The following is a 26,338-nucleotide window of genomic DNA, read 5'->3' on the forward strand; positions in this document are numbered from 1 at the left end:
AGGGCAAAGGAACTTGCAAGTTTCTTAAGTTACATGAAAATACATCACCATAATACATCACACAATATTATCACTAATCGAAAATTCTGCAATTTCCTAACTTTTCGCAATGCGTGAAGCACTTCAGTAACAAGGACTGCGGCAATTCAAGGTATAATCTCACCAATATCTTTTCAAGAGCAGTTAGAGATAGGCATTAACTACATTGGCTAGAAACACACTCTCTGAAAAGATTAAAAATAAACATACATAAATGAAAGTGGCAGTCGCCAAGTATATGTGTTACTCAGGACCTTTGCTGTGACAAAATGGAAACAAACGCAAGATAGCAGATGGATTTAGTTCATTTCCAGTTATTAAAGTTTACCTATAATCTCTCAAAACAGAACAATAATGAATGTAAAATGTAGAACCTACGAGCAATAAAGATTCCTATACATTGTTAATATAACAATAGGTCTCCATGTATGACCTTTTTCTAATTTGAAAAGGGATGCAATTTTATATGTCGGCCCTGTGCCTTAATGAACTCTTCCAATTGAGTCGATGAGAATATCAACCTCCCACTTGATTCCCTGTTCAGAAAATAGTTTTCTGCAAAGTTTACAGTATACTTACTTAATATAGATAGTAAGCCTCCAATAAGTTCACTCTTCTGAATAATGTAACGGCATGCAACCTTAAGAAATCAACAGTCACATTAACATGTGCAGATATATCTGTGTGTTTACATAAAAAATTAATCTATAAATCTATAATTCTTCTACATTTTCAGGTTTTAGATATTTAACTTGGGATATGCAGTTGAACTATGTGTGTGCTTATTAATATGCTTATTAAACATACTGAGGATGAACACATATATAATCAGTATTGTAATCTATAGTGTGTAATTGGGACACCATACTAGCGTAGTGGTTAACATGAATCTATTACAGCTCAGGGTCGAGTTTGGAGTTTAATTCTGTCCTCATCTGTAAAGAGGCTATACATCCTCCTTGAAGAATGCATGGGTTTTCCCAAGGCACTACAGTTTCATCCCACAGTTCAAAGACATACTGGTTAGGTTAACCGGTCATTGTAAATTGTCCCATAATTAGGTTTGGGTTAAATCAGGGTTGTTGGGGGTTGCTGGGGCAGCGTGGCTCAAAGGGCTGGAAGGGCCTATTCCAAGCTGTATCACCAAATAACTAGAAAATAAATAATTTTAAAAAGCTCTTAGTTCAGGAAAGCTACGATACTTACATCCACTGGGTTTGCTGGAAAGTGCAATCCCATTTCAGTCTCATATGGGTAGTTAAACATCGCTAAATACGTAAAAGCATTTCGTGCCCATCCGTATAGATGATCAGCTTCTTTTTTTGATTTCAATGGCTTACACAAAGATAGTTCATTGCCAATTTTGTTCCATGCTATAAAGCAAGTATTTAGAGGACAGAAAATAAATTCAACACCTGATTTTCTCACAGCACATCCTATCACTACTGAAGTCTTTATTATTCATGTTATTACTAGAACAATACTACTCCATGCATAAAATATGAACAGACAAGTGTACAACTCACATTTGCAAGTTGGAGATAGATTGCAAAAGGTCAAAGTTCAAAGTAAATATATGCATCAGCATACATAACTGAGGATTCAGTTATCTCCAAGAGATAGAGTAATAACCATAACAGAATCAATGAAAGACTACACCTGGGTGTCCAACCAGTGTGGAAAAGGCAACAAACTGTGCAAATTCAAAAAAGAAATAATAATAATAATCATCATCATCATCATAATAATAAATAAACAAGCAATAAATAGAGAACATGAGATGAAGAGTCCTTAAAAGTGAGTCCGCAGGTTGTGGGAACTTCTCACGGATGGGGCAAATGAAGTTGAATAAAGTTATTCCCTCCAGTTCAGGAGTCTGATGGTTGAGGGGTAATTGCTGTTCCTGAACTTACTGGTGTGTGTCCTGAGGCTCCTGTACCTTCTCCCTGATGGCAGCAGTGAGAAGAGAGCATGTCCTGGATGGTGAGGATCCCCGATGATAGAATCTGCATTCCTATGACAGCATTTCTTGAAGGTGTGCTCAATGGTAGGAAGAGCTTTACCCATGATGGACTGTGCTGTATCCACTACTTTTTGTAGGATTTTCCATTCAAGAGCATTGGTGTTCCCATACTTGGCTGTGATGCAGCCAGTCAATATACTCTCCACTACACCTCTATAGAGGTTTGTCAATCTTTTGAATGTGATGACAAATCTTTACAAACTCTCAAGCAGAGGTGCAGCCATGCTTCCTTTCTAATCACACTTATGTGCTGGACCCAGGACCGTCCTTCTGAAATATTAACGCTGGAGAATTTAAAGTTGCTGATACCGTCCACCTCTGATCCTCCGATGAAGACTGGCTCATGGATGCCTGGTATCCTCCTCCTGAAGATAATAATCAGATCCTTGGTCCTGTTGACATTGAGTAATGTTACGAACCCCGTAACTGGGTTACTTACCAGCAAAGATAGAGACATCCGTTGAAGTCTGATGATACTATTTTTAACAGTATTTATTAGTAAAAATACACAAAAATAATATCAATGCAAATATACAGATAATATACGTCGTCAATACTAAACCTAAAAGTGTGGGTATAATAATAGTCAATAAGAAACAAGCTCTATCATTGTCTAGGGGATAATGAATTGTCCGATGGAAATATACAGTTTGTTTCAGTTCACACAGGCTGCCGTCGTTTGTTTGTCGCTGTGTTGCAATTGTTGGAGAGAGAGAGAGAGATAGAAGAATGGGAACAGTTACCACTATGTGTTTTGCCAACCTTCCGTTATGATTTTGATCCGTCGGTGTCTCGTTGTTGTGGCCGTTCAAGTATGACCTCTCCTTTAGCTAAACCATTCTTCCGTGATGAGCCCGCCACCCAGGCAAGGGAGGACACACACGAGCTCTCACCGGCTTTTGCTATAAAACGCTGTCATTGGATTTCTATCGTTTCTCCTGGTGTGTCTGAGGGGTGTTTCCCCGGACCCTCCTTTTATCCTCACTCATGGGGTCTCAGATGTCAATCAGGTTGGGATGATGCAATCCCTCAACCAGACCACTCTGGTTGTCCCCTGAGGGGTTTCAATGAATAGTACAGTACTCAATACACAATTCCTTCTCCAAGAGACAATAGCAGTAATCAGTGGTTCCGTTCCGCGTTTGTTAGGAGACATTCCAAACCTTGTGTATTCTGCGGTCTCTATAACAACTGCCTTTGCTGTTCCTGTGTCTCTCTCATTACTGACATGCTGTGTATCTCTCTCATTTCCTGGGTCTCATACCCGAAATACTAGCCATCTTGCGATTCTCAAAAAGGAGGGGGCGACTTTGCACCCTTCGGCCTCTCAGAGTTGCTCCACATTCATAACAGTAGGATGTTACTGTTATGGCCCCACTCAGATTTTCAATCTCCCTCCTTCATCACTGCCTTTGATTCGGCCTATTACAGTGGTCTCATTAGTGAACTTTAATATGGCATTGGTGTGAAGTGGGTAGAGCAGAGGGCTAAGCACACAGCCTTGTGGCATACCTGTGCTGATAGAGATCTTGGAGGAGTTGTTGTTGCCAATCCAAAATGACTGAGGCTGGCAAGTGAGGAAATCAAAGATCCAATTGCACAACGAGCTATTTAGGCCAAGGTCTTGGAGCTTATTGATTAATTTTGAAGGGATAACGGTAGTGAATGTTGAGATAAAGTTGATAAAGAGCATCCTGATGTATCTTTGCTGTCCAGATGTTCCAGGGTTGAATGAAGGGCCAATGAGATGGCATCTGCTCTGGAAGCTAAGTCACTTCTCAGGCAGGAGTTGATATGTTTCATCACCAACCTCTCAAAACACTTCATCACTGTGGATGCAAATGCTACTGGGCTATAGTCATTGAGGTAGGTCACCACGTTCTTCTTAATTGAAGCCTGCTTGAAACAGGTGGGTACCTCAAACTGCTGAAGCGAGGTTAATGATCTCAGTGAACACTCCAGCCAGATGATTACCACAGGTTTTTAGTACTTGATCAAGTACCCCATCTGGGCCAGATGCTTTTCGTGGGTTCACTCTCATGAAGACTGCTTGCATGTCAGCCTCATAGACTAAAATCACTGAATCATCAGGGGCTGTGGGAGTTCATGATGGTCAAAGCAAAAATCGAAGTTATTGAGCTCATCTGGAAGCAAAGTACAGCCATCAATCATGTCAATTGATATAACTTTATAAGATGTGATAGTATTCAAGCTCTGCCACTGTCAAGCATCCTTCATTAATTCCAGTTTAGTCCAAAACTGCCACTTTGCCTGTGAGATGGCTTTCTGGAGATTGTACCTGGACCTCTTGTAACTTTCTTGGTCACCAAATTTGAATGGCTCTGATCTGGCCCTCAGCAGATTACAGGTCCCATGGTACTTCCAGCACTTCTGATTGGGAAAAACTGAATGATTGAGGACACATTCATCTACAACTATTTTAATAATGTCTGTGACCACAATGGTGTATTCATTCAGATCTCCAGATTAGTTTTTGAACACGGCTTAGTTCACTGATGCAAAGCAATCCCATAGTTGCCCTTGCTGCCTCCTGCAACTACCTCTTTGTTGTCATAATCTTTGAAGCTTTGCTCTAGCCTCTGCTGTATGTAGGTAGAAGGACTGCTAAGTGATCCAATTTACCAAAATGCAGTCCTGGCATTCCTTAATGTTACAGTGTTGGGAAATCTGTTGCAGCAGATTATATTCTGATGGTAATTGGGCAGGGTTTTCTTCAAATAAGCATGGGTAAAATCCCTGACTGTGATTTAAAATGCATCAGGATAGACTGTTTCTTGTTTGGAGATGGCATCACGCAGTATCTCAAGCACTTGATTATAGTCAGCTGCTGGTAGTTATGTAAACTATGTCAGGATTATGCAGAAAGCTTATTTTCCCTAATATAGTAAATAGAACAGACGCTATTTGATCATTAGGTGTTCAAAGTCAGAGGAACACTAATTCAACAAAGCCACTACATCAGAGCACCACCAGGAGTTCAGCATGAAACACACACCTCCACCTTTTGCCTTTTCCAAATCAGCAGTGCGATCCCTCCAGTAAATCAAGAAGTCTTCTGGTTTGGTTGCTGTATCTAGCGTCCCCGTAGACAGCCCAGTCTTGTTCAGACATAGAATACAACAGTCCCCCACTTCTCTTCCATACAGCAATCTTGCCCTCAGGTCCTGTTTTTTTACTCCAGCAACTGCACATTTGCTAAGACGATGCTTAGTAGAGGGGGCCTCATCCCTCTGCATCTCAGCCTGGCTTGATGTGTTCACACCCCCCCACCACCACTTCACTCCCAGACATGGTGATGAACTTTTATTTGCTTAAAGGTGCCGTACCTACATGATCTGTCCAGTCCTTCGAAAGATCCTGAAATATGTAGATCATTAAGTTGATTAAAAAATATATGGTTTAAAGAAAAATAACATGCTGCAGATTGCAGTGATATCCCACAGCCTTGCCTGACTCCTGTCTGAGCTTTGAACTCAAGGAGGAGTCAGGCAAGGTTGTGTAATGTTGGCAAAGTTGTTTATCCTGGTGATTGACTGGGTTATGAGGCAAACAACAAAAGACTAGCAGAGAGGCATTAGGTGGACTCTAATCTCTATTTAAGACCTTGATTTTACAGATGACCTTGCATTACTATCACATAAGTACACACCAGCACATGCAAGAGAAAACTCAGCGCCTGTGTACCTTGGTGGACAGGTTGGATTCAGGATCAACCAGAGAAAGACTGAGACCAATAACCTCAAAATAGAGTATTCTCATTGCTTCAAGATACATGGCCTCTATTTATCCGGCACCGGCAGATTCACCTCCACGGGCAGCATCATTTGGCAGGATGGTAGGATCAAGGACAACATCCAGTGCAGACTCAGCAAAACTAAAATGTCTTCAGATCAATCAGCAACATATGGGGATCAACCAAATACAGCATCCAAGGTAAAGCTGTACCAGAGCTATGTTCTGTCCACACTCATGTAAGGGTCAGAATGCTGGCACATTACAGAATGACCTTGCCAAAATGTTACCATTCTATGCCACAAGCCTCTGAAAAATCCTCTATATTTTCTGTCCAAGAAAGATCTCAAACCATGCCCAAGTCCTTCAATGTCACCAAGAGGACATGACCACAATCATGAGGAAACATTGGAGATGGATTGGGCACATGATGAGAAGAGAGGCCAACTCCATCATCAAGGCAGCACTTCATTGGATCTCGGAAGGCCAGAGGAAAGCTGGGAAATGAAAGCCATTTGGGCACCAAACCACACAGGCAAAATGAGGACCCTGAACCACACCTAGGGCACAATGGAGAAGATGGCCAATAACAGACAGATGGAGGACCTTAACTGCTGCTCTACCAGCCAAAAGCATAAAGGATACCAAGTAAGATTGCAGTGACAGTATTTCAATAGAGGTATATCTAAATGCATTGTTTGTAGCCTGCAGAATGTTGCTGTGGTTCACCGGCAGCATCGAAAGTAGTCCAAAAGCAAAAACTACGTAAATATCAATATATAATTATTTAGGTAAGTATAAAAGTTCTGCAAATATATCATTTTAAGATGGTGCTATGAGTAGTTGGAAAGGCAAGAAATATGACTAAAACATTAGTAATAACACCCTTTCTGAAGAAAATTGTGGGAAACCATCACCACAAACAAGGAAGAAGCAAGCAGAGGTGAAGCTGATTCGAAGGATGGGCCATGCGGGTACATCAAAGCTGAAGCACACCATGCTCAAGACGTGGTTGCAGATGGAGATGATATTATTGTCAGAGTTGAAGTGAGCTGTTTGGAGAAAAGTTGATATAGAAGGGTTTCAATGCCTGTCCACCTAACCTGGATGAGAGGTTGGATCGCTCCAAGTGCCGACCCAATTGCTTCAGGCTGAGGGGCCCTAGTGTATCGCTAGGCCAGGGTCTGTGTCCTAGAGTGAGGCAATACCTGGTGCTTGAACAATTTAAATGACAGTCCAGACCCATGTGTCAGGACCTGACGTGAGGGTCAGGCTGATTTCGTTCGCTCTCCCACAATGTTCATTCATCTCTTGGCGGTGAACCGCTCCAGCTGCTCCAGGGAGAAGATCTAAGGATTCAATTTGGTTTGGAACACTGTATCTTGCTTCTATTGTTTGTATTATTGTGTTTTTTAATTTCTCTTTCTCTAAGGTGGTTTTGTTTTTTTAAAATATTGGGTTCTTTGGGTTTCTTGCTTTGTGGTTCCCTATGAGCAAACAGATTGCAAGGTGTATAATTTATACATACTTTAATAATAAATGTACTTTGAATCTTTCAGTGTTGCACAATATTTTCATAATGTGGAATACAAAGACAGAGTAACTTTATTTTATCTCATTACCTCACACAAGCTTGAATTTTCCAGATGGAAGTCTATTGAATAATATTAGAGGGCTTTCCCAGATTTGCTGAAAAGTCTGGTTATTGCAGACTTAGTGGAAAAACTTAAAATTATTTTCCGAAGTTTGAATTTAATCATCTGACATCAGAACACACAAGTGCTCATCGCATCCAGCAATATCCTGATATATAGGAAGACCACTCAAGATATTTTACTTAATTAACTGCAAAATTCAATTCTTGTATAATTTCTGTGAATTAAATTAGAATCAGTCTGAATTATTTTATCTTGTGCTTTAGGCACATGAAATTTTTTGACCAACTGTTCCAATACCTTGTTGCTGTATATACTTTTCCAGTTCTTTGAAAGCTTCTCGGATTTTTGAAACACAATCAGGTGAAACCCGCTCAAAATCCTGTTGAAAGAATTAAAATACAATGTAAGAATTACAGCAAATACAAAAATTGTCGAATATAAAATAAAAGGCAAAACATCTGAACATTTTCCTAAAACACAAACGCAACCTTAAAGATAGTCATGGTTATTTTATGTGTAAATGTACTAGAAAATAGGAACAGCAGGATACTACAACAGAATTGAATCACTGACGAATTGATCAGCCATATGTTAATGGTTATGCATGAATTTTGCTTAATATTCCAGAAAAATTACTTGCTAGTCTACTTACACTAAGGGATATTGAGGCAATTAAGATAATGGTTGATGGTTTCAAATCAAAAGACCCAATCTGGGGCTTGTGCTGAATTCACTGTGGAAAATCAATCTTGCAGATTCCCATAGGCAGTGGGAATGAGTAAAATGGACGATATGTTAAAAACATGAAATAATCTAGCACAATTTTTCCAATAATTGTGATTTTTTTTAAAATAAAAGTTGGATTTTTATAGGAAAATGCTATCAGTTGCATGCAGTTGCAGCATTCCCCATACCACATAGTTTCGGATTCCTGCATGAATAAGAGCAAACGAAATTTGCAGAACACCGAGTTACACTTTCAAATGCAAAGTTGTAATAGTCTGCAGTTCTTCTGTAGGATAAATGTGGCGCCATGATTTAGTCAATCTACATTCTATTATTTGAAATTATATAGTTGCTTTTGTTATTAAGTGTTTTGAGAGCTTTAATTTTAGAACGATAATCACTCAACAATTCTTCCTTTGTAGGGTAGTGTAATTGGGAGAAATTCAAAATTTCATAATTCAAAACTACCGACATTGAGTTGGGGTTTCACCTTAAGACGCCGGTCTGATGTGATGATGTTGTTACATAAAGATATTTAGCAAGCTTTTGTGTTCAAGTTTTGGAGTTCAATGAAATATGTTACTGGTTTTATTAAACATGAAACACCTCACTATGTTCTATTTTTGAAAAGCTACAGCATGATTGGGACATTTGGACAAACATTAAGTTCTTTACCATACTAAGCACAAAAGCAGTGGAATTAAACACATCTAATTCTGTTGTTTCACTGCCACGGGTTTATTATGCCTCCTCCACCCCCTTTTCACAGCATTTAAGCAAGCAAAGTCTTGTTCTTGTGCAGGGCCCCACATTTATGATTGGGCTGGGACTTAGTAGCATTGTACTTTGTCCTGTACATGCATCTTGAAAGGGGGCAGCTCACTGCTGGAAGGAAATTCTGGATTCTAAAATATAAAAAGAAACACCTACTTCCTTTAAATTACAATACAATGTCCCAGAAGACAATGGGGGGAAATAAAAGAGGGAAGATCCTCTTAGAATGATCTAACATTGATCATCAAGTGCTGGTATTATAATAGATTGGTGGAAAGCTGGAGTTATATGATGAAACCCAAAATGGACTTACATCATAAAATATTACTTGAATCAAAATGAATAAACATTTAAATACTAAAAGAAAATATACTTCAAATTTGAAGTGATGTATTTTTCCCTTTGATCAATCCACTTTGATTCCATTCTCTTATTTCAACAAGTAGCTTTGTCCATAAGACCATAAAGCACAGGAGCAGAATTAGGCCATTCACCCCATCAAGTCTGCTCCACAATTTGATCATGGCTGATCCCTTTCCCCGTTCAACCCCATAACCTTTCACCCCCCCCCCCAACTTATCAAGAATCTATCAACCTCTGCCTTAAATACACTCAATGACCTGGCATCCACAGCCAGCTGCAATGAATTCCACAGATTCACCATCCTCTGGTGAAAGATATTCCTCAGCTCCATTCTAAATGAATGTCACTCTATTCTGAGGTCATAGACTCCCCCACTTCTAGTCTGGTCCTAGACTCCCCCACTTTCGGAAACATCTTCTCCACACCACTCTAGGTCTTTCAACATTCAATAGGTTTCAATGAGGACCCCACTCCTCCCTCCTTGTTCTTCTAAATTGCAGTTAGTTGATCCAGTTGCAGAGGGAGGTGTTCAGGCCCAGTAGGCTCAGCTTTCCAATCAGTTTCTGAGGGATGATTGTGTTAAATGCTGAACTGAAGTCTATGAACAGCATTCGAACATACGCGTCTTTTTTGTCCAGGTGGGTTAGTGCCAGGTGGAGGGTGATGACAATGGTGTCATCTGTTGAGCAGTTGGGATGGTACGCAAACTGCAGGGGGTCCAGTGAGGAGGGCAGCAGGGTCTTGAAATGCCTTGTGACGAGCCTCTCGAAACACTTCATGATGATGATGCTAAATAAACTTCAGGGTTTGTCAACCTGCAAAATAACTTTCAGGAAGAATCATGCATGAGGACTCCCAAGCCCCTTTGCACTTCAGATATTTGAATTTTCTCTCTTTAGAAATTTTTCTCTATTTAGAAAATACTCTCTACTTTTATTCCTTCTACCAAAGTGCATATACACTTCCCAACACTGCATTCCATCTGCCACTTCTTTGCCATTCTCCTCATCTGTCTGTCCTTCTGCAGCTTCCCTGCTTCCTCAACACTACCTGCCCTTCCACCTATCTTGTTATCATATGCAAACTTGGCCATAAAGCCATCAATTTTGTCATCTAAGTCATTGACATATAATGTAAAAAGCAATCCTAACATCAACCCACACTCGTCAACAGCAGCCAATTAGAAAAGGCTCCCTTTATTCCCACTTTCTGCCTCCTGCCAATCAGCCAATGCTCTATCCATGCTTGTATCTTTCCTGTAAGACCATGGGCTCTTACCTTACTAAGTATGTCTCACATGCAGCACATTGTCAAAGGCCTTCTGAAAATACAAGTACAGAATATCCACTGATTGTCCTTTATCTATTATCCTTGTTATTTCCTCAAAGGATTTCAACAGATCTTCCCTTAAGGAAACTATGCTGTCTTTGGACTATTTTACCCCGTGCCTCCAAGTACCCCAAAACTTCATCCTTAGCAACTGACTACAACATCTTCCCAACAACTGAGGTCAGGCTAACTTGCCTATAATTTCACTTCTTCTGCCTCCTTCCCTTCTTGAAGAGTGGAGAAACATTTGCAATTTTCCAGTCCTCCAGAATCATGCCAGAATCTAGTGATTCTTGAAAGATCTTTAATAATGACTCTACATGATCTTCAGCTACCTCTTTCAGAACCATGGGTTGTAGACCATCTAGTCCAGATGATTTATTTACCTTCAGCCATTTCAGCTTCCAAAGCAGATTCTCCCTAGTAATATCAACTGCAATCACTTCTGTCTCCTGACATTCTCAAACCTCCAGCGTACTGCTATTGTCTCCCACAGTGAAGACTGAGCAAAATACTTATTCAGTTTGTCCACCACTTCCTTGTCTCCCATTTCTATCTCTACAGCATCATTTTCCAGTGGTCTGACATCTACTCTCGCCTCTTCTACACTTTATGTATCTGAAAAAAACTTTGATATTATTGGTTAGCTTATCTTCATACTTTTCTTTTCCATCCTTATGACTTTTTAGTTGCTTTTTGTTGGTTTTTATAAGCTTTCCAATCCTCCTACTTCCGACTAATTTTTACTCTATTAAGTGCCCTTTTTTTGCTTTTATGTTGGCCTTGACTTCCTCTTTCAGAATGATTGTGTCATACTGCCTTTTGGAATTACCACTAATTCTTTGGGATGTATCTATACTGTGACTTCAGAATTCCTCCCAGAAACTGCAACCATTGTTGCTCCGCCATCATCCCTGCTAGCGTCCCCTTCCAATCAACTTTGGCCAGGTCCTCTCTCACGCCTCCAATTCTCTTTACTCCATTGTAATACTGATAGATCTGTCTTTATCTTCTCCCTCTCAAACTGTAGGGTAAATTCTATCATATTACGATCACTGCCTCCTCAGGGTTCCTTTACTTTCAGGTCCCTAATCAAATTCCTTTTCATTATACAACACCCAATCCAGAATAGCCTTTCCCTTAATGGTCTCAACCACAAGCTGTTCTAAAAAGCCATCTTGTAGGCATTCTACAAATTCTCTTGGGATCCAAAATCAGCACCAACCTGATTTTCCCAATCTACCCACATATTGAAATCCCCATGACTATCGTAATATTGCCCTTTTTAAATGCATTTTCTCTCTCATGTTTGCAGCTCACATCCTGGTTACTGTTTGGAGGCCTGTATATAAATCCCATCAGGGTCCTTTTACCTTTGCAGTTCCTTAACTCTACCCACAATTCCACATCTTCTGATCCTATGCCACCTCTAAGGAATTGCTTTCATTTTTTTTTACCAAGAGCCATGCCACCCCCTCTGCCTACCTGCCTCTTTTGATACATTGTAAATACTTGGACATTAAGCTCCCAACCATAATCTTCTTGCTACAACTCAGAACTGCCCACATCATCATGCCTGCCAGTCTCTAACTGTACATGATCATCTACTTTTTCTGTATACCGAATGCATTCAAATACAACACCTTCAATCCTGTATTCACACTTTTTGATGTTGTCCCTGTTACACTGTAGCTCATTCCACTGATTGCAATTTTGCAGTATCATCTGCCTTTCTTTCCTGACAGTCTCACTACACATTGCTTTTATATCAACTGCCCCATCACTCAGTTTCCTATCTTTCTGCCAAATTAGTTTAAATTCTCCCATACAGCTCCAGCAAACCAGCCCACAAGGACATTGGTCATCTTTGGGTTCAGATGTACCCCATCACTTTTGTACAGGTTGTACTTTCCCTAGAAGAGATCCCAATGATCCAGAAATCTGAACCCGTGCCCCCCTGAACTAGTTCCTCAGGCAAATCATCCTATTCTTACCCTTACTGGCACGTGGCACAGGCAGCAATCCAGATATTACTACCCTGGAAGTTCTGCTTTAAAGTTTTCTACCTAGCTCCCTAAATACACTCTTCAGGACCTCTTCCCTTTTCGTACCTATGTCATTGGTGTCAATATGTACCACGACTTCTGCCTGCTCACCCTCTCTCTTTAGAATGCTGCAGACCCAATCCGAGATGTCGCTTACCTTGGCACCTGAGATGCAACCTAAGTGCCCACAGTGTCTCTATTAGGGTCCACAGAATCTCATGTTCACTTTTCTAACTATGGAATCCCCTATCACTAATGCAGTCCTCTTCTGCCCCTCTTCCCTTCTGAACCACAGTGCCACACTCAGTGCCAGAGACCCAGTTGTTATAGGTTGTTACCCCCAACAGTTTCCAAAGCAGTATACATATAATTGAGGGGAATGGCCACAAGGTTAATCAGCAATGGCTGCCCATTTCTTTTCCCTCTCCTGAGAGGCATCCAGGTATCTACCTCCTGCAATTTCAGAGTGCCTACCCTGCTGTCTCTGATACTCAGATACTCCTTCGTGCTGGCTGGTGGTGTAATGGCATTAACACTGGATTTCGAGGTCGATGCTCCTGAGTTCAAACCCCGCTGGGTCCCAACCTGGGTAGCAGCAGTATCTGCACTGAAGGAAGGTCTGGCAATCTACTTCCGTATCTTGCCATGAAAGCTATGGTCCATGAGGTCACAAAGAGTCAGACTCGACTAAATGACTAAACAACAAACCTCGCTGTAGTTCCTATCCATCACCTCCTCAGTTTCACATACGAGCTGAAGGTCATCGAGCTGTAGCTCGGTACACCTGGTGTAGACTGGTTATCTGGAAGGCTGGAGGTCTCCCAAATCCCATATCTCACACAAAGAACATAAGATGACCCCGGAGCCATCCTCACTGCTCTATGTACTAACAGACAAAGAATGAAGAAAGAAACTTACGAGATACGTACCTCACCCAGGTCTGTTCTCACTGAAGCCTGATGATTCAAAGATTCCCACTCTAACATTGGTCCATCCACAGGATGGCCACTCCACTTGTTTTTATTTGCCTTACCTATCTTTTCCCTTGCTAATGAATTGTTATTTGATTGGACTGCCGAAAAGCACCAAAGGCCCTATCCATTTTACCATCAAACTTCTGGATGTAGAGGATTAGTGAGAAGTTCCCTCATATCCCCATATATGAGGGGATTGTAGGTTACAAATTGGGGCAATCATCTGGATCTTTTGTGATTCTGTCCTCAATTTCTCAGCAAGGTTGGATTACAGACTTTACAATATAGAAATGGAAGTTTACATGACTAAATTTAACAATTTAGACTTAATTATATGGGCACAATAAAATATTTGAAGATTCTAAAACAGACCACTGAGAAAGAAACCTTTAGATTCCAGGAAGATATCAAGTCAAAGGGGAAGAATTCAGTATTCTAAACTCTGATGTAATATGGGGAAATGCAACAAGGGAAGAGAGTGCATAGTAAATTAGAGGATGTGAAGGGGCAAGGTGGAACAGATAAATCTTGAAGTAGGAAGATATATTGGTAATGTGGTTTTTAAAAAAAAGCACAAACCATGTAATTCTTTATTAGTTGAGACATTCCATTTGAGTACAGGAGTGTTAGACCTCCTTATAAAACAGTTAGGCCTCAGCATGAATGCTGCATTACAGGAGACACCTTGTTGCATTGGAGAAAGTGCAAAGGAGAATTACAATAACACTGCCAAAGCCGAAAAATACTTAACCATGGGGGAAAAAAATAGTGGTCTTGTATTGTTTCTTTAGAACAGAGTTGAGATTTAATTGTGCATAAAATTATGAGTTGCCCAGATCCGTAATTAGGAAGAACCTATTTCCTTTAGCAAAGGCATCAAAAACTAAGAGCAAATTTAAACTAATGAATGAAGAACTAGACAGATGAAGAATATTTTCATCCAGAAGACAGGTGGAACTCATTGTTTGAATAGGTTGTAGGGACAGGAACTCTCATTACACCTGGGGAGGTTGGAAATGCACCTGAAGACCTGTAACCTGCACAATTGGGAGTTATAGAGTACAGCATAGACATGAGGGGAGACTGACTTCATTCTGTCATAAATCTTTCAGGATTCTACCAATTTTCCCCCATTCTAATTTTCCCTCATTCTAATTATCCTCTCATTTCTGCTGGAATTATACAACTGTCCTCCTCTCAGTTTTGCACCAAGCCTCACCTTAATCAGTTCATCTTAATCACTACAGTGTAATACAGTACAGTATCTCATCACTCTGCCTAGAACCCACTATATACACAAATAAGGTCAATATATTTTTTCCGTTAAAATAACATCAAAACATATAAGCAAAATATGTTTGTAAATGCTATGAGGACTTTGACAGCATTGCATAAACAAAAGTAAGCTGACACTATGGTAGCACCTTGCTCACACTCTATAAATGTTTTGATGCATTATATAGCTAATTCCAAATTTATTCATTTGGACTTGATTTTCCATGTTTGTTAAAATTATGGTAAAATCAAGTAATATCTCAAAGGTGCATATTTCTTTCTCTAATGCCCTGGTAAAGGATTCAATGCTAACATTGTAGGATATTTCATGTAATGGTCTTTCTGTAAAAGCAGTGTTTGGGTTATAGTTAGAGATAACAGGTGCTTCAGAATGTGACCCATCCAATCAGGGAGCGTGTTTTTTTTGTGTGCCTGACACTGATGTGAGCTTTGGTCTTTGTTCAGCTGGAGATGGAAAGAAAAGACACTGGAGAGAACAGATCCATGATTCAATGGAGCAAGATGCGGGAGTCTACTGAGGATCGGTGAATATGACTTTTGGAAGAGTTGAGCTCCAACCTGTGCACATTTGACTGTTTAATTATAACGGCCTTTGTTTTCTTCTTTCTTTTCCATACTAATCCTCTAGTTAAGTTAATATTCATAAATATCCTTCCTTAATTATATGCAGTGTGTGATCAGTTATTTCCTTGTAACAGGGCAACAAATCACACAGCATTCACACAAACCAGGCTTGGGTGGATCTCATGGATTTGGCAGGACTGGAGTGTGTCTTCCCTAGAAGTATGCGGCCCGAGAACAGTGGGTCTTTTGGCACTGAGTTGGGAGACTGCCAGCGAGGGTGAATGAGCCATTCCCAGAGACACCCAAGAAGAAAGGGGGTTCATTTAAACTAGTTAAAATAGGGCTTTATTTTAATTATCCTTCAAACCATTTAGATGCAGCTGAACAAGACAGTTTTCCTCTGGGGCCAAGGTACAAAATATTGAAAATAGCAAGACAGCAAGCAAAGAAGCATATTCACACGAAAATCAATGGTAGTCTCCCAGCAGCATGCAGATGCAAGTAATCCAGCCTGTATTCCAGCACTTGAACACAGGAGGGCAGCACCAATGGGAAAGACCAGGCCCTGACCAAGCACAGACGCCACACTATAATGCTTCCATGTCTTCTCACTGGGTCTGCATCAGCAGGCAAGCCTAAGGGTTGAGGCTTAGTTCTCGCTACAACTGGGGCTATGCAGCTTCCACGTTGTCCGTCCCACCACCAGAGAAGGGTAACTGGTCTGCAGCAACTTACATTACCACTGTCCAACAGAGTCTTGCAATCGCAAAGGAAATGTCCGAGACAATCTTCCATGTTTATACTGCATCAACTTCGATGTTTCCAAGTAGCGGGCAGCAACACGGTCTGCAGCCAGGTCAGCTCCTCCACTGTCCCGGCTGGCCCCACAACCCACACAAATCCAGCTACTCAGATCAATGAGCAGCTCACCGATGGAGTAGCCCTACAGTACTTGAAGTTTTTGGAGTATAATTGTCTTTAGATCATAAAAAACATGTTACAAAAAGGGAAATGCACCTTTGGTTGGATTGCAAGAGGCCGCTGCATTCGCACACACCTCCACCTTACCGGATGCAGAGTTTTGATTTATCAACAATTCCCTGCCTCCCCTACATGCCCCAGATGATATTCAACCCACTGAGTTCCTCTAGCAATTTATGGCTCTTATTATACAGTATAACCTAATTTAATACTAAATTATTGACAGGATTGCCATTAGAGGGCTCTGTTTCATTGCAATGTCACTATTTCTTTACCAGCTACGCTCATCATTTGTGAATCAGAAGTGGAAGAAAATAATGCCAAAGCAATCATTTTTAAGTTTGCTGATAGACCCCTAACAGAGAGCTGTGACAGCTTTGAAAAAATCACATTCTAGATTCTTGCAACAAATTAGACTTTCAAAGTAAAACTGCTCAACACTTACCACAAAACAATAAGAAATTGATACAAATTTGTCTCCACATACTCACTTTAGTGACATCATGAAAAAATTGCCGACTATCTCCAATATTTGCAGCAGACACGACAGGCGCACTTGATGCCAGAGCACCTTCCACAATATTAGGATACTTAATTCTAATATATGCACTTAACATTCCTCCATAGCTGAAAGAAAATCAAGAAACAGAACATCAGGACAGCAAGTTTCTTTTTCATTAACAGCATCTTTCACCTCAAAGAGAAAATATAAACTTTTGTTTAGTTTAAACAGATAAAGGATCCAAGTCTCATTTACCATGGGAAAAGATGCTTAAACGTAGGTTTTATTTTCCCCTGGAGAAGTGTTTATCTTTCTCCTGCTTTATCTATCTGGAGAGGGTAGTAATGCAGATTCAACATTACTTTCTTTATCTTAAGAGAGTTGTTCAGCACCTGACACTAAGTTTATCTCTTCTAGTGAAGTTTTTCTTCACTACTTTATTTAGAAACAAGCTAATAAACTATTTGCCTTGGTGTGATTTATAGCCACTCTCATCCCTTGTATATGGCAGTGTTTGGTGTGTCCAGGGAGGGTTAGACCTCTGGTGAAGGGGCTTGTTGTGTCCATTCCAGGGCAGCTCACTCACCTTTGGTCCTTAATGGATGCTCAGCTCTCACCTGTGGTTCCAAGTAGCTGTTTGCATATGACAGGGGCCACACCCCGGTACACCATGATTGGGCGTGTTAAAGCAGGTAGGGTAGCCAACAGCATCATATGCCAGTTAGATTGGAACATGTCTGTCCTAGCATGCAAAGTCAGCTCCAGTGGACTGTGTGGATGAGATCTACAGTGAGATCTATTGGCTAGGAAAGTGGTACCACAACACTTTGTGGAGAGTAAGAGCATGACAAGATACAGAAAGCATCATGGTCAGCCCCTGCAACCAAGGAAGACCTCAGTTTGTGATGTTTGCTAACACCACTAGACCCGGACTTCTGAGGTCAAAAAAAGAGTCAAACTGCCACAGTGTAACAGCTTTTCCACTTTAAAAACTGCCTTGCCCTGGTTTCCTGGTATGGTTGGACATGACAGACCACCACCAGGTTCCTTGTGAGGCAGGCCTAAGGTTTCAGACAACGTAAGCAGTATTATTCCCTCACATCTGCTGCTAATATCAGTAATTTCCAGTGTCAATCACCTCACAGAAAACAGATGCTTCCATTGACCAGTCTTGCAGATATCAATCAAATGAGATGATAAAAAAATGCATTAAAATCAGTTGGCTCAGTGGATTTATTGTGGAGATCAGTTCCACAATTAAAATAGCTGCAGAGGAGATAAAATAGCATCCTCATTTCTCTGGTAAATCAAATACAACACTGAAGCATAATATCAAATGTAGTTCTTATAAATGGAGGACTATGTATCCTTAACATTGCACCGAGTTGATTTTAAGCCATTTTGCATTGTATCTATAATAACCTAAAGTCAAGTGGAATTTTGCTTTTCTAACAACAACCAAATTTTTAATTTTAATTATCCATACCTGCCACCAAATGCAATCACAGGACAGTTTTCAGCATCAAGCTCTGATTTCAGTTTTGTAACAAGTAGAATATAATCTGCTATAGCTTGCTCTACTGTCAAAAATTCGATGTTTATTCTCTCATATGTTTTCTTGCCAAAAGGAAGGGATTTGCCATAGTATCGCTGTAGAACAAGGACAGAAAGTGCTGCTGATGTTCTTGTACATTTAATTTGTTTTACATCAATCATAGATGGAAAGTAAGCAGTGAATCACTAATTTATTGTCCCACATTAACAATTTCAAAACACTAACATGGAAACCAACAAAGCATCACAGACTTCAAAGTATAATCATATTATTGGAAAAAAATGTAGTCAATTATTTCTTACATAAACTTACATTAAGTAGTGAGCTATACACTCAGTGGCAAGTTCATTAGGTAACTAATAAAGTGGCCACTGAGTGAATGTTCATGGATTTCTGCTGCAGTCCATCCACTTCAAGGTTTGGTGTGTTGTGAATTCAGAGATGCTCTTCTGCACACTAATGTTGTAACATATAGTTATTTGAGTTACTCTGACCTTCCTATCAGCTCGAACCAATCTGGTCATTCTCTCTGACCTATTAGCAAGGCATTTTCACTCACAGAACTGCTGCTCAGCATGGAAATCCCAGGAGATCAGCAGTTTCTGAGATACTCAAACCACCCTGTTTGGCACCAACAATCATTCCGCATTCAAAGTTACTTAGAGTTGTTGCCACGTGCTTGCCTGATTAGATATCTGCATTAACAAGCAGGTGTACCTAATAAAGTGGCCTCTGAGTGTAGATACATGCTGTTCATAATAATGTTACGTTACTTCAATTGAAACCGTAGATGAATATACACATACTGGCTACTCTAAAATCAAACTTAGTGTTCCACTCAAAATATTTACCAACTACAAAAAGTTTCCACTTAAAAAATTTACCACCAACCACATTCAGAACAAGCAATAAATGTTCGTCTTGATAATAATCAGCCATACCCTGAGAAATGAAGCACAAAACAATTGCACAGAACTGTGTTTAATTTTAAAATCAGCGTGAAACATTCTATTTTTCAACTTTTATTATTAAGTAATCTGTTCGCAGAACCAGGTAACGTTCCCCTAAGCACCATTTCACATCACATTAAAAACATCTCATATTTTAGTACAGCTGATTTTTAAAACAGGATCATGTATTGTGGGCCGAAGGTTTTCTATGTACTTTTCTCTGTGAACTTCCCAGAAGATATTTTTTCCTATCAGAATATGGATTAGATTATAAACCATTGTACAGATTTTAGAGCAAGCACATCTTCCTCTGTCCTGTTTTCTGATGTGACAAAATTACATCTTACAAAATGTGAGTAAGTGCAGCGACAAGCTATTTAACCCCCGGGTGGCTTTATTGTTCTTAGTTGTTCTTTACTTTTGCTTTAGATTTGCTTTAATGTTCCACACAATTCTCTTCCCACCTTACTTTACCCAATTTTTAAAAATTATAGCATCACAACACAGACCATATAAATACAGATGTTTGTTGCCCATCTACAGAAATTTGATTTATCTGCACTAAACCTGCATCATTCTATAACTTGCTGGCTCAAGTACTTCTCCTAAATATAGTGATTGCATCTGAATGCACTACTTCCTGTTGTCAATATCAATAACTGTGTTTTAAAATTTCTTCCTCAACTTCAAGCTATGCCTTCTTGTTTTGATATCCCTGCGATGGAAACAATGATTTTGACTATCTACCCTATTTTGTTTTATTTACTGCTATCAAATCACCTTTCAGACTCCATCTCTCCAGAGAAAACAAACCCAACCTATCCACTCTTCCCCATTACAAAAGTACTCCAAGTCGTACCTTGGGGAGACCCGCTGCAGACTGGGAGACTGTTTCGCTGAACACCGGCGCTCAGTTCTTCAGCAGTGGCGGGATCTCCCTGTGGCCATACACTTCAATTCCACAGACCACTTCCACTCCGATATGTCTGTCCATGGCCTCCTCTACCGTCAAGATGAGGCCATACGCAGGTTGATGGAGCAATACCTCATCTCCCGCCTAGGTAGTCTCCTACCTGCCAGCATGAACATTCAACTCACAGACCTCTGTTGATACCCCTGCCCCCCCTTACCCCATCCCTATCTATAATTTTAGTCTGGTTCTCTTTCTCTTTCTTTTTCCCCCTCACTATAATCTCCCCCAGCCCTACCTTTCTTTCTCTTTTATTTCCTATAATTCCCTAGACCATTTCCCTTCAGCCTATCACTTCCCAGCTCCCTACTTCATCCCTCCCCCCACTTCTTATCCCCCCTCGACCATCCCATGTTACTTCACTCCTGATGAAGGGTTTCGGCCCGAAACGTCGTCACTACCTCCTCCCATAGATGCTGTCTGGCCTACTGAGTTCTGCCAGCATTTTGTGTTTTTATTTATTTCCAACATCTGCAGATTCACTCGTGTTGCCTTGGTGAAACTCCTGGGTACTCTCTCCTGCATAACCACATCTTTCCACGGTGATGGGAACTGTATATATTACACTACATACAGGATAGCCACTATTTTGTGATGTTGTAACATGTCACAACTTTTATATTTTAATACCCTGACTGTAAAGACAAGCTTGCCATTTCCTTCCTTCACCATCCTATCTCCCGATGTTGTTGATCTTGTGGAACTATGACCTTGAACTGGAATTGTTTTTCTTCAGGAGCAAAATTTAATTCGAACTTTAACAAGAAATAAATTTGAGTAAGGGCAGTGGGGCTATATGTGGAGTTAAAATAAAAAAATAATTACTGAAAGTCCAATCGATAAGTTATGAAGCCTTATGAAATGCCAAGATTATGAATATGGGTCGGCTAGATAGTGTCTAAGAATCATTTACACTGTGCATATAGCATGAGCCAAGATGATGACTGAAATTTTAAAAAAAGATAATTCATTCAATACAAATGTTTAAGAGAGAATGTCTGGGTAGGTGGAGTCTTTGTTTATACTGACTAAATTACCAAGGCAGTGAGAAATGTGGATAGGTGTTTGTTTAGGGGAGGCTGCTTTCAATTATGTGCTGAGCAGTGTCTACAAATCTCTGCAGCTTCTTGCAATTGTCATATCAAGCCATGATGTATCTAGATTGGATGCTCTGTATGAGGAATCAATAAAAAATTCATGAGGGTCAAAATGGACATACCAAACTTCTTTAGTCCTGAGGAAGTAGAGATGCTGGTGAGCTTTCTTGGCCATAACATCAATATGGTTAGGCTAGATCAAACTGTAGGTGATGTTCATTCCTATGAACTGAAAGCACTCTACCCTCTCAACTGCAACATTATTGATGTAAACAGGAGCATGTGAACCACCCAAACGCCCCCTTACTGAAGTCAATGACATGCTCTTTTGCTTTGGTGGCATGAAGAGGAAAACTGCTTTCATTGCACCATGTCCTTCAGCTTTCTACCTTCTTCTGTACACCAACTCATCATTATTTGATATGTGACCACTACAGTGGTATCATCTGCAAACTTACAGATAGGTGTTGGATGAGAATCTAGCCACACACTAATAATTGTGTAGCAAGTAGAGTAGGGGCAGAGGACACATCCTTGTGGGGCACCAGTCTCGTGGAAAAGTTGTCGCTAACTATCCTTACTGTTCATTAGGAAGTCAAGCATCTATTTACAAAGGCAGAGGTTGAGTTCTAATGAGGTCTTGGAGGTTTTTTTGGAGTTTTAGTTATGAAAGGCATGGTATCAGGATGTAGTCAATAAACAATAGTCTAATCTTGGTATTGACCAGACACTCCAGAGGCGCATGTAGGGCCGAGAAGATGGTGCCTAGTGTAGACTTGTTTCAGCAGCAAGGAAATTACTATAGGTCAAGGTTGCCTAAGGGGCTGCACAATGAATGTGGATTCAGGTACATTGGAGTGGATTCGGGTTCACTTCTGTTCAAACCATGCATAGAATTATTAAGCACATTGTGAAGTGATGCACTGTGTTGTTACCTACTTGCTGGTGATAAAAAGGGAAAGGACAGTGAGAAGAAAAAAGTTACTGAAAAAAACTATTGAATTCATACAGTACGAGGTGAGCATAAATAGCTAACATTCAGCATTTAGTCAATTATTCTTGTTGATCTCACACAGAAAACATGAATATTTTCCAACTTACTTTTAAGACTACGAGGAAACTTACATGTTCAGCAAAAATGACCAAAGCCTGCTGCTCTGCTGCTAGTTCAGAGATGAAACCGCAGTTTTTAGCGAAGTCCCATATATCACCTTCATTTCCAGTATAAAGGAAAATTGGTCCAATGCTTTTTGACCAAAATTGATCTGAAAAATTAAGAATTGGAAAAATCTCTCTCATTAAGGAGCATTTTTTAAAATAACAAATACACAAAATAGCACGGGGCCAAAACACAAGAAGCAGATGAGTCCAACAACGAAGAGTAAAGTAATATGTCCTAGTAATTAATTTCTTAACTTGGCTTTAACACAGCTAGCTCAAAGATAATTGAAAAGAACCAATTTTACTGCAGCTTAATGTACATCACTAGCACATTATGATTGCAAAATGCACTGTCTACAGGAGGTACTGCAACAATATCAAGGCTATTCAGTCTGGTTTTCCAAATTCACAAATTATCAACACATTGAATGTACATGTATCACAGGTACATGTGATTCAACCACGTTTACTCCCTTCCAAATCACTCGTTAATATCTCATGCCTCAGACCGCAGAAGATGCAGAACAAAGCCACAAAGGAAGATAATAAAAATCAGTTTAAAAATGGTTAATTAAGCCATATGAAAAAATGAATACTAAAGCCCATTTGAGGGTCTGTAATGTAACTACTGTAATCCATATTCTTTAGCAGAATGCAAGTGGAACTGACAGGTATAAAAGTTATTGCATTAGCAATACTCATCTTGTGCAGTGATACATCATGCTACTGAGGTTGCACCAATAACGCAGACAATTTAAGCTTGGTATCTGCACTGAGTCTGAAACTGCCCTTCACTTTGGCATCAGACTCAGTCCAAAGTCAGAGAATCAGGCTGCATCTATACCAGAACCACAGAATCCATCAGAGAATTGCTTCACAGCAAGACCAAATAGGAATGCACAACGGTTTCACAAACAAAATTAACAGTTTAATGAAAGTCCTAATGAAAAATAATAGCCTGCATCAGTCTTTACCATAGACACTACAAATACCCCAAACATAACATGTAAGCTAATTTCAAATAACATGGAAGAACTTGTAAAATTCACAATTGCAAGGGACAAAATATCCAGGAGATTCACAAGGTAAGTTGCCCGGACCCAAGGAAGATGTTGTAAAGATAGTGGCACACACAAAATGCTGGAGGAACTCAGCCAGCCAGGCAGCATCTATGAGGGAAAAAGAACCTTTTTCCATAGATGCTGCCTGGCTGGCTGAGTTGCTCCAGCATTTTGCATGTGTTGCTTAGATTCTCAGCATCTGCAGATCTTCTCATCTGTGTAAAGATAGTGAATTCATTGGTTGAATTTTCAAAACTCACTGAATTTGGGAAGGATACCAGAATGTTGGAAAAGTGCAAATGTTCCTCCCTTGTTAAGAAGGGAAAATGAAATGCTGGGAACTACAGTTAGTTTAACACCATTTTTGACAAGAAACTGGAGTCAATAATTAAAGAGAAAATAACTTATTTAAAGCAGCTGAAGTAAAACAAACTTGGTCTAATTTGTTTCTGTCATGGTTCCGGTTGGCTGTTCCCCTTTAACGCTCCTTTCTCCCAGATTATGCCCTAATTTCAGTCATTAGATTTCCAATTGCTGCTCGTTTACTTAATTACAATACACCTGAGTTTTCATCAAAGACTGTGAAATAAGTACAATGGTGTCGCTATCACAGGTTGCCAGTTTGTTGGTCTTTTCCTGTGTGATAACTACGATTCCTGACTGCTTAGAACCGTTTGTTCTAAGTTTTGCTCCAGTTTCTAGGTTTACCTATGAAGTTCCGTGTCAAGATCCCTCCTGTTTGCAGTTCAACGTTCAAATCTGCGTAAGAATCCTAACTCAATATTTGTGCCCGTGTCCTGCGCTTGGGTTTGCTCCAGTCGTTCATTGCAACAAAACAAACTGGCCATAATGAACCCAGTGGACACGAATCCCCTGCAACAAGCCTTTGCCAGCCAGGGCTCCCTACTGGGCTTGCACGATCAGCTGCTCCGGGATGTCATGGAGAACCTCCATTCCTTGTCAGTGAACATAAGAAAGGTCAGTGAACAGGTCAATCGAGTATCTGCCCATTTTACCCCGTCGACTCCGGGAACTCTGTCTGACAAGCCCAGACAGCCTGTAGTGGTGACGCCTGATCCGTCGTCAACACATCCGCTAAGAGAGCCGCACGTACCTGAACCAGAACCCTATGCCGGAGATCCGGGGAAGTGTCAGGCTTTTCTACTGCAATGCTCCTTGGTATTCGAGCAGCAGCCATCCACGTACGCCATGGACAGATCAAAAATAGCTTACATTATGGGGTTGTTGCTGTGAAATGCCTTAGCATGGGTCACCGCGATTTGGGATAATCAGCCAGAGACCTGCTCTTCCTTCCCCACCTTCATCTCAGAAATAAGGAAGATTTTTGACCATCCTGTCTGCGGTAAGGATGCTGCTAAGCATCTACTTACCCTTCGTCAAGGCTCACACAGTGTTGCCAAATACTCCGTGGAGTTCCGGACGCTAGCGGCCAACTTGGGCTGGAATGATGAGGCACTCCAGGGGGTATTCCAGCAAGGCCTCTGTGACAAGATAAAGGATGAGTTGGCAGCTAGGGATGACACTAACAGCCTGGATTCAGTGATCTTCCCAGCCACCAGGCTGGACAACTGACTCCGAGAACGTCAGAGAGAGAACCGGTCGTCCTACTCCTTTGGCCACCCCAGGGCACGCTTTACCATCTATTCCCAGCCCTAACCTCTCTCCTCCTCCTGTTCCTAGAATTTCACCCAGCCCGGCCATTTCCACCACCCCGGGAAAGGAACCAGTGCAGCTGGGACGGAACTGTCTTTTTCCAAAAGAGTGACTCCGGAGATTCAGAGCCGGGGATTGTTTCTACTGTGGTCAGTCTGACCATTTTCATGCTACCTGTTCCCTTCGGCCAAAAGGGAGGGCTCACCAGTAAAAAGGGTGAGTCAGACAACATTCCCTTCTGTCGCCCAATCCCGGATGCAGATCCAAGATACTGTAAGCTACAAGCAAGAATTCCTGTCCTTGTCTGCCTTGATAGACTTCGGTGCTGAGGGGAATCTGTTGGATGAAAACATAGCTTCCCAGGCTGGAATTCCTCAGGAGCCATTGAGTACCCCTCTGGAAGCCCAGGCACTGGATGGAAGACTTCTGGCCTGAGTCACTCACTGTACACCACCACTGTCTTTGGTTCTCTCTGGAAACCATTGGGAACAGGTACAATTTAACTTAATTTCCTCTCCTCAAGCTCCTACACTTCTTGGGTACCCCTGGTTGAGCCCCAATAATTCTTACATTGATTGGTTCACCAAGAAGATAGCCAGCTGGAGTCGGTTTTGTCGCTACACTTGTCTACAGTCAGCCCTTTCCCCTGTAAGAACCACCACGACCTTATCTGCCGTTGAACCCCCCAACTTGTCCAGGGTTCCGGCGGAGTACCATGACCTGGGACAAGTGTTTAGTAAACAACGCGCCCTTTCCCTGCCTCCACACCGACCATACGACTGTGCCATCGACCTTCTCCCCGGAGCTCCTCTACCCACCAGTCGGCTGCATAACTTGTCCTGG

The 26,338-nt window shown here is 40.9% G+C and overlaps 1 protein-coding gene across 1 annotated transcript in view; it reads right to left on the reverse strand.

Annotated features, from left to right (window-relative positions):
- Positions 1-24,647, reverse strand: part of dpp7 (dipeptidyl-peptidase 7) — a 63,543-nt gene extending 38,896 nt beyond the window's left edge. Inside the window, exons 1-7 of the mRNA XM_073050283.1 lie at positions 24,599-24,647; positions 22,725-22,864; positions 18,514-18,677; positions 17,017-17,152; positions 7,771-7,852; positions 1,246-1,412; positions 619-679 (exon numbers count right to left, since the gene is read on the reverse strand). Coding sequence (XP_072906384.1) covers positions 619-679; positions 1,246-1,412; positions 7,771-7,852; positions 17,017-17,152; positions 18,514-18,677; positions 22,725-22,864; positions 24,599-24,647 — 799 coding nt within the window. The remainder of the gene's footprint in view (positions 1-618; positions 680-1,245; positions 1,413-7,770; positions 7,853-17,016; positions 17,153-18,513; positions 18,678-22,724; positions 22,865-24,598) is intronic.
- Between the last annotated feature and the right edge of the window lie 1,691 nt (positions 24,648-26,338).

The sequence above is a fragment of the Hemitrygon akajei genome, chromosome 7 (genome assembly GCF_048418815.1).
Source record: "Hemitrygon akajei chromosome 7, sHemAka1.3, whole genome shotgun sequence".
In the NCBI taxonomy this organism is placed as follows: domain Eukaryota; kingdom Metazoa; phylum Chordata; class Chondrichthyes; order Myliobatiformes; family Dasyatidae; genus Hemitrygon; species Hemitrygon akajei.